General features: G+C 42.4%; 1 protein-coding gene across 4 annotated transcripts in view; it reads right to left on the reverse strand.

Annotated features, from left to right (window-relative positions):
- Positions 1–15,814, reverse strand: part of GADL1 (glutamate decarboxylase like 1) — a 179,030-nt gene that overhangs the window by 109,240 nt on the left and 53,976 nt on the right. For all 4 annotated transcript variants that reach the window (XM_043886404.1, XM_043886406.1, XM_043886403.1 and 1 more), the window contains exons 9-11: positions 11,120–11,236; positions 6,146–6,210; positions 5,770–5,851 (exon numbers count right to left, since the gene is read on the reverse strand). In XM_043886404.1, the coding sequence (XP_043742339.1) occupies positions 5,770–5,851; positions 6,146–6,210; positions 11,120–11,236 (264 nt within the window). The remainder of the gene's footprint in view (positions 1–5,769; positions 5,852–6,145; positions 6,211–11,119; positions 11,237–15,814) is intronic.

Here is a 15,814-nt window from a genome sequence, read left to right on the forward strand (position 1 = left end):
AGGCCCCACATCTGAGACCTAGGAAACCCAGCCCTGCATGTCAATACTTGCAGCTAAAGATCCCTGAGAAGGAGATACAGCACATCACTGGATAAAATGAGGAGGAAAATCGTTGTGCGTCTGTAAGTATGGGTGTAGAGATGTCTTGTCTATCAAATCGACGAAGCTAAAACCTCTTGCGATGTCAAAGGCTAACACACACAGACACACATGCCCGCTCACCCTCTGCTAGGGAGAAAGCAGGCAATTTTTTAGAAGAAAAATTAGGAAATGAAGTATAAGAAAACATCATGAAAGATGATCACAACTCTTTGACTTCTAGGAATCTATTCTTAGGGGAAAATGGAGAATACGGACGAAGATTTAGCCTCAAAAATAGCAGTCATATCTACATTAGCTCCAAATCAAAACAATCTAGTTGGTCAGTGGTAAGGAGGTAGTCCAGTTAATTACCAAATATCAAAATGATAGAACACTGTGCCGCTATGGAAAATGTACAGAATGCAGATTGACATGGAGAAATATTTACAATTTTATGAAAGAGAACAGGCATGCTAAAATCAAAATATGTTTTTATATTAGGTAAATACAAATGTATATTTAAATATGTGTGTATGTTAAATCACTTATAGTTGTGTCAAACTCTCTGAGATCCTATGGACTGAAGCCCACCAGGCTTTTCTGTCCACGGGATTCTCCAGGGAAGACTACTAGAATGGGTTGCCATGTCCTTCTCCAGGGGATTTTCTTGACCTAGGGATCAAACCTGTGTTTCTTACATCTCAGGTTTTGGCAGGCAGGTTCTTTACCACTAGTGCCACCTGGAAGCCCCATTTTTAAGTATATAAATATGCATAACAAAATATGCATCTTCAGATATTTGTAAAGGGCATCTTTTTCTTCATCCTTCTCCCTATCTGAATTTTCTGATTCTGGTCTATGATAAATGTGAATTACTTCTGAAATAAACATAGAAATAGACATTTAAAAAATCCTTATTATCTACATAGGTTTTTTTAAGAAAAAAAAATGTCCCTTTAACCATCTATAGCTGCTAGGTTAAACAGGAAGTCCTTGTGAGTTGGTACTGGATGGCAATGATAAGTTGAAACAGATAGGAATAATTCATACTGAAAAAGTCCTCTGATTATCATGTTTCATATCTTCATATAACTGTCGGATTTTTTACACTAAAAAGTTCTTCCAATAAACCTAAAAATCAAAAAGCCAATACCAAGATTTTTCTCCATCTATGCATCTGATTCTTAGAATATGCCTTTTATTTTAGATCAAAGCATCAAAATTGTCTTTGATTCGAAACAACCGTGTAGAGCCAGCATTTACATCTAAAGTCAACTTATTTATAATCACAGGTTTCTTTAAATCCCTGATTTTCTTTTTATCGCTATCACGCAGAGTGCTAGTGACGGTACACCTTGGATAGCAACAGCTCTGCTTTGTTTTGGGGGCAGCCTCCTTCACAGACACAGGAAATTAAAAATGCAAACGCTACAAGCTAGTCAGTCAGGAAACTGGCAGTGTGAACGTTATGGCTCTGAGGGTACAAATCAGGGAATCCGTTTTTCCCTTAACAGGAGTATGTTACTAAGTAATTTGTTCTTTTCTTTAACTAGAATTACCCCCTTCCATTAACTGGAGAAGTAAGTCCAAATTAAAATCGCTATTCGTCAATTACCTGCTAGAGGTACGCTCAAGCCTTGGGTTGGGTGGTGGTGGTTCAGTCGCTAAGTCGTGTCCGACTCTTTGCCACCCCATGGACTGTAGCCTGCCAGACTCCTCTGTCCATGGGATTCTCCAGGCAAGAATAATGGAGTGGGTTGCCATTTCCTTCTCCAGAGAATCTTCCCAACCCAGAGATTGAACCCGGCATTGCAGGCAGATTGTTTACCAATTAAGCTACAAGGGAAGTCCCTTGGGTTAGGACCAAGGCAATAAAGCTCATCAACTGTCATTATAACCACCATTAGCTCAAAGCGCTCAGAAGGCATAATTTGGGGTAGGGGAGATGTTGGAAACTCCTAGTTACTGTTGACATGAAGGCAGACATTGTTGAGGATTTTAAATTTACTGAATTACTCTTTTTTTTTTCAGTGAGTTTTAATTTTTACCTCATTCTGGGAGGACTTGCTCAGCATACAGGGTACAGTAGTGAATACAATGACCTGGTCCCTGTCTACATACAGCTTATATCCTAGGGGAGGGAATGCTAAGACTTGAGAAATCATAATCACAAATGTGATAAGCACTTCAGAGGAAGGGAATGGGGTCTGAGAAGGAGTAATGGAGAGGTGACAGGGTGAGTCAGGGAATCTTCTCTAAGGAAGTAACACTTCAGCTACGCTCCTCCTAATATGCTTCTCTCGAGTCTGTTATCATCATCCTTTCCTAGTCCTCCTGCTGTCTCCCTGGCCATTCCAGCTCAAATTTCTCTCACTGTGGGTTCCTCTTCTTCTATCCCAAACCCAGGTTCTGAAGTTGTCCAGGTCTAAGACCTCCATCCTCTTCGCACTCCAAAGCTCCCCCTAAGGCACGCCCTTCCACTCTGATGTCAAGCATCACCTACATTCAAAAATCCCTAATTTAGTTTTCCAGTCCAGAACTCTTTTCCAAGCTTTGAGTCCATATGTCAGCTGCCTACATGACACCTTCCTTTGCATCCCTCACCGGAATCTCAAATGTAACATAGCCCATGCTGAAGTTAAGACATTTCCCTCTAGCATCTTCTCTTCCTTCAGCCATTTCTGTCTCCTTACATAAGACCATTCACTTAGTGGCTGCGTCACTCATCAGGGAGTCAACCATGACACCTGCTTCCTCCTTGTGTCCCATATGTAACAGGGAGTTCAGCCCGATCTAGTTGGTAGCTGAAATACGTCTTGAATTTTGTCACATTTTCCCATCTACCCTACCATCAGCTCTTGTTTGGGTACTGCAAGCCTTTTCTCTTCTTGTTATCTATTCTGTTCCCTTCCAAATTGCTGTCTTAAATGGAAATCTTTCCTGATTACTCCTTGTTTTTAAAATTCTTACACTGTTGTAAACATTGAATCTAAAATTGTTAAAATGGCTTCTAAGACCTTGCATGATCCATCCACTGCCTAATCTTTTGGTCTCATCTCATGCCAATCTTAGCATTATTCATTGTTCAGTGAACCCCTTTCAGTTTTTAAAATTAAGAAGGAAAAAAAAAAGGACCCTCATTTCTTAAAGACTTTGCACATATTGTTCCTTCCATCTGGAACTTCTCAGGTCTGCTTATAGCCTGAGTAAACATACTGTTTTCTGTCTCAGATACCAGAACATTCAGCTTCAAGTAATAGATTACCTGGTGGAAGAAGTTTTATTATTAATAATAGCAATAAGGATACTTACTTGTACCTCATATCACAAAAAGTCTGGAAGTGGGCACTTTCAAAGTGAGTACAATGTCATCCAAGACTTTCCCCTTTTCTGTCCTGCTATTCTGTGCTTGTCACTTTTTAATTTAGGGTCATGTAACCTCATGGCTACAAAGTGGCTGTCAGAGCTCCCTACATCATGGTCTGATACAACACTGTTTCTGCATTCATGGTAGAAAAGGGGAAAGAAGGCTCTCCTCTTGTGTATACCAACTCTCTCAGAAATCAAAACACTTGTTTCACATTTTCCCCTCATCATAGAGGTCATATCTGTGTCATAAGGTGACTCTTACCTGTCAGGGGGGCTGGTTAGATGAGCATCAGGAGAGAGAAGGGCTGGTGAATCATGATGGCTGGTGAATACATAATTAACTATTTCCCACATGGCCTTCAGAGCACTTACCAAATTAGTAATCAAACAACAGGCAGGCACACTTTGCTCTCTGTCTCCTCTGTGAGATCATATGCTCTTTGACTATGGGGAACACATCTGTTTCTAAACCCAGCAGCAGTACTGTGCCTGATCTCTGTAAGAAGCAGCTAGTTGTGGGAGAGTGAATGAAAGTATGAGAGAACAACAGAGGCAGAAAACAGGTACAAAAGGGGGAGAAAACTCCCAGCACAGAACTTAAGCTGATGGTCGTCTCTCATACCTCACGGCTCCACTCTGCATTCCAGTTAATTTGAAAACAGTCTTTCATCAAAAAAGAACAACTTTTGAAAGTGCTGCATTCTCTGCACCGTGAACGCAATTTTCCTAACCTCTTAATCCGTGCCATGTGAGCAAACATGGGGACTTTAGTTTGCACTGAGATCCAGGAATGAATTCTTCAGCAAAAAATTTTTAACCACTGTTATAGAGTTAGATGATCCAGAAAATTTTAAATTGCCTCAAGGACATGAATGTAAATCAATACTTGGCTAAATCACTCCAAATGTCATTCAACAAGAAAAATTTATAAAAGCTAGAAAGTTATTTAAAAGAAGAGTCATAAAATTTGGGGTCTAAATTTTCCACTCCTGAGAGCATCACACTAACAGATAAAGAAGTCATCCAGACGACCAGCTGAGGGAGAAAGCGGATGTAAAATGCCTGGTACTTGAAGGATGCTTGGCATAGTATTTTTGTTCTTATATCTGGACCACAGGAAAACCTGATTTACTCCTAACTCTCTAATGTCCTATCTAGTAATTGTAGGCAAGTTGAATATATTCTTTGGTTCATAAATAGTATAGTAATCTTAAACCACCTTCCAGTTATAACATGCAGTCACTCTATTATTTATTTTTTTTCACTCTATTATTTAAAAACTTAAGTTAATGAAAATTAAATGGCATTGAACACAGTCCAGAGTAGCCAATCTAATAAAACATGAAAGAATAGATTCATATTCCCAAGATGCAGAATCTGCTCATATTTTTTGACGAGTATTCTCTCTGGTCATTTCAAAACACAAAGGGCACTTACTGACATGCAAATACCACAAAATATTTTCTTTAAGAAAATTATGACACAGACAAGACGAGATTTCAGATTTTCAATACGGTTGTCGTTGGAAATAAAATTCCTTAAAAAGAGAAAATGACTTTAGCGTTGGCAAAGGGAGTCCCCTAAGAAAAAGGTGTAAACAGATGGCTGTGAAAGATCACCCACATGCTGCACGCAGATCCTGAGGAGGCATTTCTAAGAATGAGGCGGCACTTCCCAGCCTGGGCCACGGCCCACAAGGATCCTTATTTAACCCAAAGAAAGCAGAGGGTTTTCACCTCTAACCAAGAAGAACCTCCGCCTGCTTGCCTCACAGCGATCCAGATCAGTCTCCAGCACTCCCCGGTGTCCCAACAGAAGCTAAGTACCAATCGCTTGAGACAGGCAATCCTCTAGTAAATCAGGGTTTGAGATCAGCCCTGAACCAACGTCCTCCCATAAAAATGGGCCGTTAAGCCCCAGCTAAGCATATTAAGCATTCAATTTAATATGTGACACACATCTGCTCTCCTTTCTCAAGGAGGAGAAGTTTCAAGATAACTTAAATTCCGGACTTAATCAAGGGGAAAAAAAAATTCTGGCAATGTTTAAAACTGAGCTTTAAAATATAACCCCAAAGAGGGCAAGAGAGACCATTTAGCTGTAACTAATGAGATTATATAACACCTAAATCAAACATAGGTTACCTGAGCTGAAGTATTCCATCTTTTATCTGGGCCCATTCATCTTTCCATTTGATGCCATCAACACTTACCAAAGATTGTCATCTACCTCTGGCCCAAGGCGCAAAACACAGGCAAAAATGCAAATCTGGTAACCCACCCCCGCTCCAAGCCCAAAGGCCACAAGAGGAAAACTCACAGATTTGTCTTTGACGAGGAAAGCGCAGCACTGAATCCCAGCCATCAACATCTTGTGTGGGTTCCACGCCACAGAATCAGCTCTGTTACGTTAAACAGAGGAAAAAACAGGGTAAGGAGGGGAGACTCAGCTTCTTCTGGTGGGAAGAATGCTACGACCCACTGTCGGTATGTTCAGTATTTACGTCCAAGTCAGTGCTCCAAAGGACGCCCGGTGTGAGTGGTTTGGGGAGTTTGTTGTTTGGAGATTTTTTTTTTAAAAAGCAAAACTATTACTTAGTTTGGGGCCTATTATCAAAATGTCACCTAAGTGGGCACAGCCCAGAGAGATCCCCTTGCCTGAAGAAAAGGCCCCGGGCCTGGGAAATCACGCTTACCTGTGGATACCCTGCAAGAGCCTGCGGTGCTTCCTGGACATCAAGGCTGAGCCGCCCCAAGACGCCTGTTGAGATAGTGATACAAACCAAACCACGTTATTTCAGTGTTATGTGTTTACCAGCCAGTTGTCATCTGATACTGTAAGTCGATATCAACCAATATGGACTCTGGGAAATTTTTTAAAATGTATTTATTTTTAATTGAAGGATAATTGCAATATGTGTTGGTTTCTGCCATACATCAACGTGGATCAGCCATAGGTACACATATGTTCCTGCCCTCTTGAGCCTCCCGCCCACCTCCCACCCTATCCCACCCCTCTAGGTTGTCACAGAGCCCTGGTCTGAGTTCCCAATGGACTCTGGGAAATTTTGATCACCAACTCTACTCAGGTGTCTGAACCTCATTGCAATAGATGGGTCTCCATTGACACTTCGGAATTAAATCCCCACATTATAAAAAAACTGGTAAGTAACTCATTGAGTTGCCTGTGGACAAAAGACAGTCCACACACTCTAAAATCTTAGAATCTAAAGTACACAATAGTCCTTCAATGTTGACAACTCCAACAAAAGATAAGAAAGAGCCCAATATCATATGGAAAGAAATGGCAAGACTGCGTGCCCCATAGATGGGAAGAGGAAGGAAATGAGAGGTCTCCAGGTTCTCAGAGCATCACAAAAGCTGAGCTCACTGGTGGACAGCGAAGAGGGGCCTCAAGCACAGCCTTCCCATTCAGGGCTGGGCCCAGGCGCAAGACAGCAAGTCACCCAGGGTGCACCCTTGAGGAGGCGCTCACTTGCAGAGCTGGGCTCTTACATGGCCCTGGGAGTGAATGTCTCACGAGGTTGTCAAGTACCAAACTGACATTCTTATTGCTCACACTGATTCTTCCTCCCCTCCTCCAGACTCACTGACTATGGGAGTTCCTTTCCTCTCCTTATTCTCAGCTCACCTCTCCTTTGCTTAAAACAATTATCTGCCCAATGAACACTAAGGAACCTCAACTGCCTCACGTTCCAGCCCTGCTTCCCTGGACTAGACTCTCCAATGACCCCAGAAGTTCCCAAAGGTTTGTGGGCCAAAGCTGGTGCACAGGCACATCCTAAAGATTCCCAGATAGAGGACCGATGATCAGGACTGTCAGTCAACCTCTTGTCTCTGCCCTGTGTCTCCCACTGTCATTCATGACGGACCACGTGTGACCAAAGCTGAGCTGTGGAGGCGACTGCCCTCAGCCTCTGGGAAAACTTGATCTGAACCTGCTAACTGAGGTTCCCCAGGCCTGAGTTGTAAGAACTTGACCCTCTCAAACATGAACATCACTTACATTTTAGGTTCTTTTACTTCTCTTACACACGCTAAACTCTAAGTTGCCTGCTTTTCTCAATTTGCTTATCCTCCAACTTCTTGAGAACCTACCAGTGGCAACTAGGGGAAGGGTTGATCAGGAAGACTGGCCACACCCACCACTCTCACCCCTTCTGCCCAACTCACAGCTGTGCCCCCTGGGGCCTCCCACACTGCCCTCTGCCTCTTCGTCCTCCTCAAGGAGTAGACAACGTTCTGCCCGTCTTACTGAGCTGGACTGCAGTTTTAAAATCCCAGGAGCTCTTTCAAGGCATCAGTTCACTGGTTTACAGGGTGGTTAGGCATGGTTGGGGGCTTCCCTGGGGCTCAGACAGTAAAGAATCCCTTGCAATGTGGGAGACCTGAGTTCAGTCCCTGGGTTGGGAAGATCCCCTGGAGGTGGGCATGGCAACCCACTCCAGCATTCTTGCCTGGAGAATCCCCAGGGACAGAGGGATTTGACGGGCTGCAGTTCATAGTGTCTCAAAGAGCTGGACATGGCTGAGCAACTAAGCCCAGCACAGTACTGGCAGGGCTAGAAACAGCTCAGCCACAAGTGCAGTCCTCAGAAGAACTAAGGAGAGACCCAACACCCCGATGCCGGTGTCATGTTTACACTGGCCTCACTCTGTAACTTCCTCATTTCAGAGCTCGCAACAACCTCAAACCAACGGATGCCATCATGGACCTCTGAGTTAGGTACCAGGGGTACCATTTTACTATGCTTTTCTCTTTAAGTAACTACTTAATAATTTTAAATTGGAGGGCTAATCTTGAGAGGGAAGTGGAGGCAGGTGGAAGGGAAAGACGGCAGCTCCTAGAGCCTCTGATTTTAAGTGTAGGGTTTGCCACCTTCTCCAGGACGAGGACTTGGGATGGAACGTGGGGGAGACACCACAGGAAGCGTGGCTGGGAGGGTGAGGATTTGCAGTGGCTGCAGCCTCTGCTTCAGAGAAGAGCTGGACCAACCCTGAAATCCTCATCTCAGGCAGAGGCTGCAATAACCCTGGCTCTCACAGCCAAAACTTTCAACACGACTAAGGTTTTTCTTATTCAGTTGTTTAAAAATGCACTGTGATTAGCCAAATTTCAGACACTATCAGATGCAAGGGAACCATTTTTATGTGGACTGCTGAGAAAGAAAAACATATCACATCAACATACCACTTAGGTATATTAATGATGTAAACAAAATATGTGTATCTTCGAAATAATAAGATACGGTGCACATGCTGGCCAACTTGGTTTTAAGGAAAATGCAGAACAAGCAATCCTGATTTCATTTTTAAAAAGAAACCCAAGTAAATGCCAGTTTTTAATATTTCAAAGGACCTTTAAAATACCCTCTAGAAAACTTCAAACAGGCCAAAGTTATCACTGTAATTTTATTAATTTTTTATCTTTCAAATTAATAAACTTGGTATAGAAAGTTTCTTCAAGAAAAGCTACATGTTCCTGCATAGAATTTTTTCAACAGGACTTCCCTGGTGGTCCAGTGGTTAAGAATTCAGAGGACTCGGGTTCAATCTCTGGTCTGGGAAGATCCCACATGTGTGGAACCGCTCAGCCTGTGCGCCACAGCTATTGAGCCCATGTGCCTACAGGCTGTGCTCTGCAAGAGGAGAAGCCACGGCAATGAGAAGCCTGCACAGAGCAATGAGGAGGAGTCCCAGCTGCCGCAACTAGAGAAAGCCCATGGGGAGCAGCAAAGACCCAGCACAGCCAAAACTAAATAAAATTTTTTAAAATGTTCATTAATAGAATGACGTCTGTAATACTAGAGAGTGAGTGAGTATTGTCTCAGTGTTAGAGCCAATTTCTTTAATAAGTCGCACAAACAGTTGTCAAATTTAATCTAATACTATAAACATGCAAACAGAACAATTTTCGTGGTTCAAATATTCCCTTATAAAAGGGTTTCCTTAAAAAATTCAACCTCTGATTTTTAAAAAATCTAGAGAGGTTTTCATTCACATCTTATCAATCACAATTCTTTCTAAGCCCCATAAATCTCTTAACATCATTTCCAATTTGGAAACTTCTACAGTTACTCTGTTTTACATAAACTATATAATCCATATTTGATGTTTCTTTTATGAGAGTAGAATGTTTAACTGCTCATATAGTTGATTTTGCCCCTATTTCCACAGTCACAAAAGTACTCACTTCATATTACCTTTCAGGACATAATGTATTATTATACTTCTAAGTCTATAAAAATCAATAACACATAAGTTGAAATGTGAACAGATACAAATTCTACAATCTCATTTAAAGAAGTCACAAATAATTTACCTGACATATTGCCATTTGCATACTAATCAAACCTGTAACTCTGCTGAGCTTCATATGACTACTGCTGCTTTTGCCAAATATTAGTATACATTTAATGAAAGCTTTGAGTTGCTAAAGAATTCTTTTGATATTATATCATAGAAAACTTACTTTTAATCATCCAAACTATAACATTAGGTGTAGGTGTATGCCCCAAACAAATGTTCAGTGAGTCAAAAATATTGTCCTTTCTTTGTCTGATACGGAAGGTATGAACCATTCACTCACTGGAGGAAAGTTCCTGAAGTCTCATCTTTGGGTTCAATGGTTCTTTCTACCAGGTTGAATCAAACTAATTAGCTGCTGGTGTCATCCACACACAAAGAAAGTCAGAAAGCTCAACAAGCATTCTCAACCAGCTGAACTCAATTTTTTAACCCTGAATAAGTAGAATTTTAAGTTACTTTTAATTAAGGAAAACAATATTATGAGCAACCCCAGGATCTATACAACTAAATCACACAGAAAGGCCAACCCTTTAAGTTAGAAAAGTATAAACCACTCTCCAATAGCTAGCTATGACAGATCCAGACAAAAGCTGTTTTAATTACGGCATGCAGTGCAGCTATGTAGCTTTTGGCATTTTCTAGCTGACTGGAATCACAGAACGTTAGAGCTAGAAGATCCTTTACTGACCACATCAGGCATTTATTTCCCTCTTTACAAACGAAACCAAAACCCAACGAGTTGGGGTCACAATGAAGAGGAGGCAGAGTCGAATCCTAAGTCAGCCTCTCGGCTGCAGTGTGGAAGGGGTCCCCCACACTGTGTTGTCTTAATGACAGTAGATTCAAGGAAACTATCCAGGAGAGAAGAGGAAATAAGAGGAAACCTGGAAAAGTAAGCCAAAATACCCATCGAGTCTTGGGTACCCTCCCTTATTACCCAGCAGGATACGACATGCCTGTCTCCCCAGTCAGAAATGACCGTGCTTGCGCTCAATCGCTCAGTCGCGCCCGACTCTTTGTGACCCTATGGACTGCAGCCCACCAGGCTCCTCTCTCCACAGAATTTTCAGGCAAGAGGACTGGGCTGGGTTGCCATTTCCCTTCGCCAGGGGATCTTACTGACCCAGGGATCAGGAAGACACATATCTCTTGTGTCTCCTGCATTGGCAGGTGGATTTTTTACCACTGAGCCACCTAGGAAGTCCCAATTAGAAATATATGTACATTTAGATACAAATAGTTGGAGAGCTCACATCTAGCTCCTGAGAGCATGAAAAACTTCCCACCAAAGCTGCAGAAAGGCTAAAGGGCTAACAGATGTGCGCACATGGGTGAACTTACGTCTACATGGAGCCAGAGGCCGTGCCTCTCGCAGATGTCCGCGATCTCATCCAGAGGGTCGAAGGCCCCCAGCACCGTGGTGCCGGACGTGGCACACACCAGGAACGGAGCTGCGCCCTGCGAGAAGCACCCACAAGTCAGACTTCAAGAATCATCACCGTCACCAGAAAATCCGCGCCACAGAAGGTCGGCAAACACAGGGGTTATACATCTGGACATTGACCTGGTTTCTCTGGAGACAAACATTCATTCAGGAGTGTGTTTACATTTTTCCATCACATGGCCTCTGCCTGACATGATAAGTCACTTCAGTTGTGTCTGACTCTTTGCAACCCTACAAACCATAGCCGGCCAAGCTCCTCTGTCCATGGGATTCTCCAGACAAGAATACTGGAGTGGGCTGCCATACAAATAGCTTAAGAAAATAGAAAATGCAATGATAATAGACTCCTTTGTCCCAGCTCCACATGCCTCCTTATTCTCTCTACTCTCATTTTCTTTCTTAAGTCTTCTCTAGCTTTCCCAGATAGAAAGTGAATAAGCTAGCAACTAAGACTTGGTGCTGCCAAGTAAATAAATAAATTTTAAAAAGAAAGTGGATAAGCTCAACTGCCATGGCAAAATGGCTTGCTGTGTGATTCCTAACTCCTTCCCAGGGAGACTCATGGGGGCCCCCTTAGTGCCTCCAAAATAAGAAGGAACAGGCCTGGGAGACAGACCACAGCCCCAGGGGCAGGCCTCCTAGGCCTGTCTGCTCGTCTCCTGGTGAAGGAAGTGTAGCTACAAGGCAACGGGTGTGCTGGGGACAAACCTGGTGACAGGGGGGATAGAGTAACCTCACTGGGATGCACTCCCCAAATGAGAGCCATGATAAGAGAAAATTATTAGAATGTGCTGGAGAAGAGGACCTGTGTCTTTCTGCCACGATTATTCCTCCTCATCTAGCCCACAGCTGCATCTTGCAGAGAGAGCAGGTACCGTGAGAAATGGGAGGAAAGGGAGGATGTGGGAACAGGAATGCTAACTCCCGCCAAGCGAGCCCAGCAGGCACGGCAGCCCCACAGAAGAGAGCACACGAGGCTATTTCCAGACAGAGCAATCCCACCATGCTGGCAGGGGTGTGCCCTGAGGGGAAAATCTGCAGACAAAGATGGGGGTGGGGAGTGAAAGTAGAATCCTGATCCAGAGCACCAGGAGTCAGGGACGACAATGCTTACTCGTCAAAGTAAGCATTTTAGGATGAGTCCTTTTCCCCCTCAATTTTATCTTGAAAGACACTTGTTCTTATAATATATTTTATGTCCCATTTAACAACAGGGGTGTTCTGCTTGAACCAGATTCATTCCAATTTAGCTGACCTTTGACAGAAAGACATGACTTCTTGGCTTCTAGATGGAGGCCATCTAGAGCAAGGACGCTCAGCCCACATCTCCAGGCTGAGATGCACAGGAATCACAGGATGGTACACAGTGGATCCACCTGCCGTGTTAGGGAGGTGGCTGTGACCCGTGGAATCCAGTCCACTGAGCCTCTTGGGAGCAGGGCCCATGGCTGACAGAGCCCCTGGGAACCACGGGCTTCAGGGCTTCTGTCCTGTAATCAACTACCAACGGATTATGTCTTTGTCATGCCCGTGACCTAAATGAAATGTGACCAAATTTACATCAGTCATTGAAAGCAACAGAAAAAGCAATTTACTAAAATCATTGAAGGTGTCTTTAATGCTGGGGCTTTCCGAATAAACTCTATGACATCCTGACAATTGTGAAAAATATCTATGCTAGCTATTATAGCCCATTAACGAGTTTTCCTCACCCTTTTAACAATCTAGCTACAAATATAAGACCCAGAAATTAAACTTTTGTAATCTGGATTTAACCTTCCATGTTTTTTCCCCTTTCTCATATCTCATGCTGCTAATGAGAAAACTTGGTGGAAATAATATTGATTGTGTGTTGCCAATCAGCTGAATTCTCTAACAAGTTTGTCATTTCAAATCCTCATACACAAAAACACCTCCACTTATTCAGCGGTCATATTAGTCTTCTTTTTTTAAAATAAGCACTTTAGAACCTCTGCTGCGTCTGTGGCTTTCACCATCTTTATAACGGCATCAGGGTAAAGGTCACAGCTCAGTCAATTAAAACAATTGATTGTGGTTGGTCAGGGAATTGAATCCCAGAAGAAAAACAGAGTTGATGTACTATCTGCTACCTCTGTAAAGGCACAAATTAAAAGTTTGAAACAAACAAACAAAAAAAAAACTAGGTCTGAAGAACTGAGAAAAAGAAACTAGTCATGAGGTATGAAGATCTCAGAATGGATGCAAGGTCTGTCCTCAGTGAATCCAAGCTCAAGTTTCAACTGATGAAAGGAAACCGAGACAGACCAACTCTAACCCTGCTGCCCTACTTTAAAATGTGCCTAAAGCAATTCTTACTTTTTAAACACTTCCCTTTTCAAGTCTTCAGCTTCAGATATGCCCCTTTCATGGACTTTCATTGTCAAAACAAACAGAAATTTGGACGATGAAAATAATAATGACTGCTGTGGAGTAAAATCCATCCAGCATGTTAGAAGATGAGTTCTTCACGATACTTTAAAAAGAAAAAACTGTTTGGCTGTCTTTCAGGATATTTGGTAATTCACTCACTAATGTGAAAATTGGTAAATAAGGGGAAAAATAAAATATTGATTCTGTCTTGGCTTGCTCAAACTGCTCCTTAAGGTAACTAAATAGGGATGAAGGAACAAAAATGTTTATGATAGTAGGCCTGCCACTAAATGAAGAAGGAATGAGAGAATTAGCTAGAACGTCACTAATGAAATAGTGGGTCTAGGCAACGATGACAAATGGCAGCAAAGTCCGTGAGGTGAGAGGCTGATGCAGAGTTCTGTGATAGATGGACTAATAATATTATAACAGAAGGGGGCCCGAGACGTCTGCTGACTAAAGGGCAAAATGCCACCCATGGTGTCTTCCTGGTAAAAATTCCAACCTGAATCTCCCCAAGTGTCAATATCTAACAGCCAAACAGAAAATACAGAAAACAGACGGGGAGGTAAAGGAACACTTAAAGTCAAATTCTCAATGGAATTGACAAAATCTACAATGTGGAAAACTCTACAGGACAAAGGACTTAGTTTCTCCAATGGATCACTTGCAGGGGGGATAAAGGAAAAGAAGGCTGTAGGTGGGAAAACATTTATGTGATAAATCAACCGAACGCAGCACATGGACTTTATATGAATCCTTATTCAGACCACCTGCTATTTATTATAAAGGACAATGGGAGAAAATCTAATGAGTGAATACTGGATGATGTTAAGAGCTTATTCTTTCTTAGAAGTGTGTTATGGGTTGGTTTTTTTTTTTTCCAAAGAGAAAGTAAGTATCTTTGGCAGATATATGGAATTATTTGTAGATAAAATGTCATAATGTGTAGGATATGCTTCAGAATGATCCAGTGGTGTTTGGAGGGAATGGGAGCAAAAGTTAATGATGGTGAAAGTTGTATGACTTGTATGTGTAATCTCACTATATTAGTTTTACATATATTTAAAATTTTCCATAATAAAAAGTTTAAAATTTAAGAAAGAAAAAGAGAGAGAGAGAGAAAGGGAAGGGTGAAGGGAGGATGGAAGGAAGGAATCATATGAACCACACAAAAAGCGGAGTCAATATTCCCCGCCAACAAGCATTAACAACATAAGTTTCTTTGATAGGAGCTTCTGTAGAAAAAGATACAATTAGATTTTTAAAAAATAGATAAAGCTAAAGGTGACATCTGTAGTCCACAGCAGAACAAACAGGTTTCAATGCAGAATTTTACTCAAGAGGATAAAGAAATCGGTTAACCTGTACCACAAGACAACTATCAAATCCATTTGTCAATGGAATGTTTTAAAAACACAGATCTAAGGACACACACCAGAAGCCGGTACATCTGCAATAAAAGCAGAACTTTTAAATAGAGAATATCAAACCAAATACAGCGATCGAGCATGCTCCAGACAAGGTGAATTCTGGAGAAGTTAAAAAATTATATAAAGAGTAAAAGAACAGAAAAACAGAAATATAATGTTAAAACTTAAAAAATAAAAATAAAAGAACTCATGCCTCAGTGTGAAGCCCTCTGAGGACAGAGAAACTTCTATCACAGCTCAAAATCTGAACACACCTGACGCTGTTGCTGCCTATTGGGAAGTGATGGGAGAAGGGTCTGAAGCTTCACTGGCCGCGGGGCTTCCAGGGGATGGGAAGGATGCATAGGAGTGGCTGGACCTAATCCATCAGGCGTTTGGCCCAAGAAGCAAGATAGCTGATGTCAGGCTTAAAAATAAAGCAGATATCGGGGCCAGGCCTTGCCTCAGTAGAGCAGGTGAGGAGGGCCATGCCTTGCCTCCTCCAGCAATGGGCAGGCCAGCTTTCAAACAGTCTGGAAGCCAAGAAGAGAGGACAGTCTGCCAGAGTAGAAATACTAGGCTCAGACCCAGCGGGGGTGACAGTTACGGATGGGCTTCACAGGGAAACAACCCAGGAGGATTGTGTGATCAAGAAGTCAGAAACCATCCTGAATGCAGCCCAGAGGTAACTGGTTTGGCCTGAGGCATCCTCAGAGTCAGGAGCTATAGAGCAGCAAGAGAGCCCAGAACAAGCTTCTGAAGCTTATTCTAGGCAAGAACCTGGTACAG

Source organism: Cervus elaphus, chromosome 24 (genome assembly GCF_910594005.1).
Source record: "Cervus elaphus chromosome 24, mCerEla1.1, whole genome shotgun sequence".
Classification (NCBI taxonomy): Eukaryota; Metazoa; Chordata; class Mammalia; order Artiodactyla; family Cervidae; genus Cervus; species Cervus elaphus.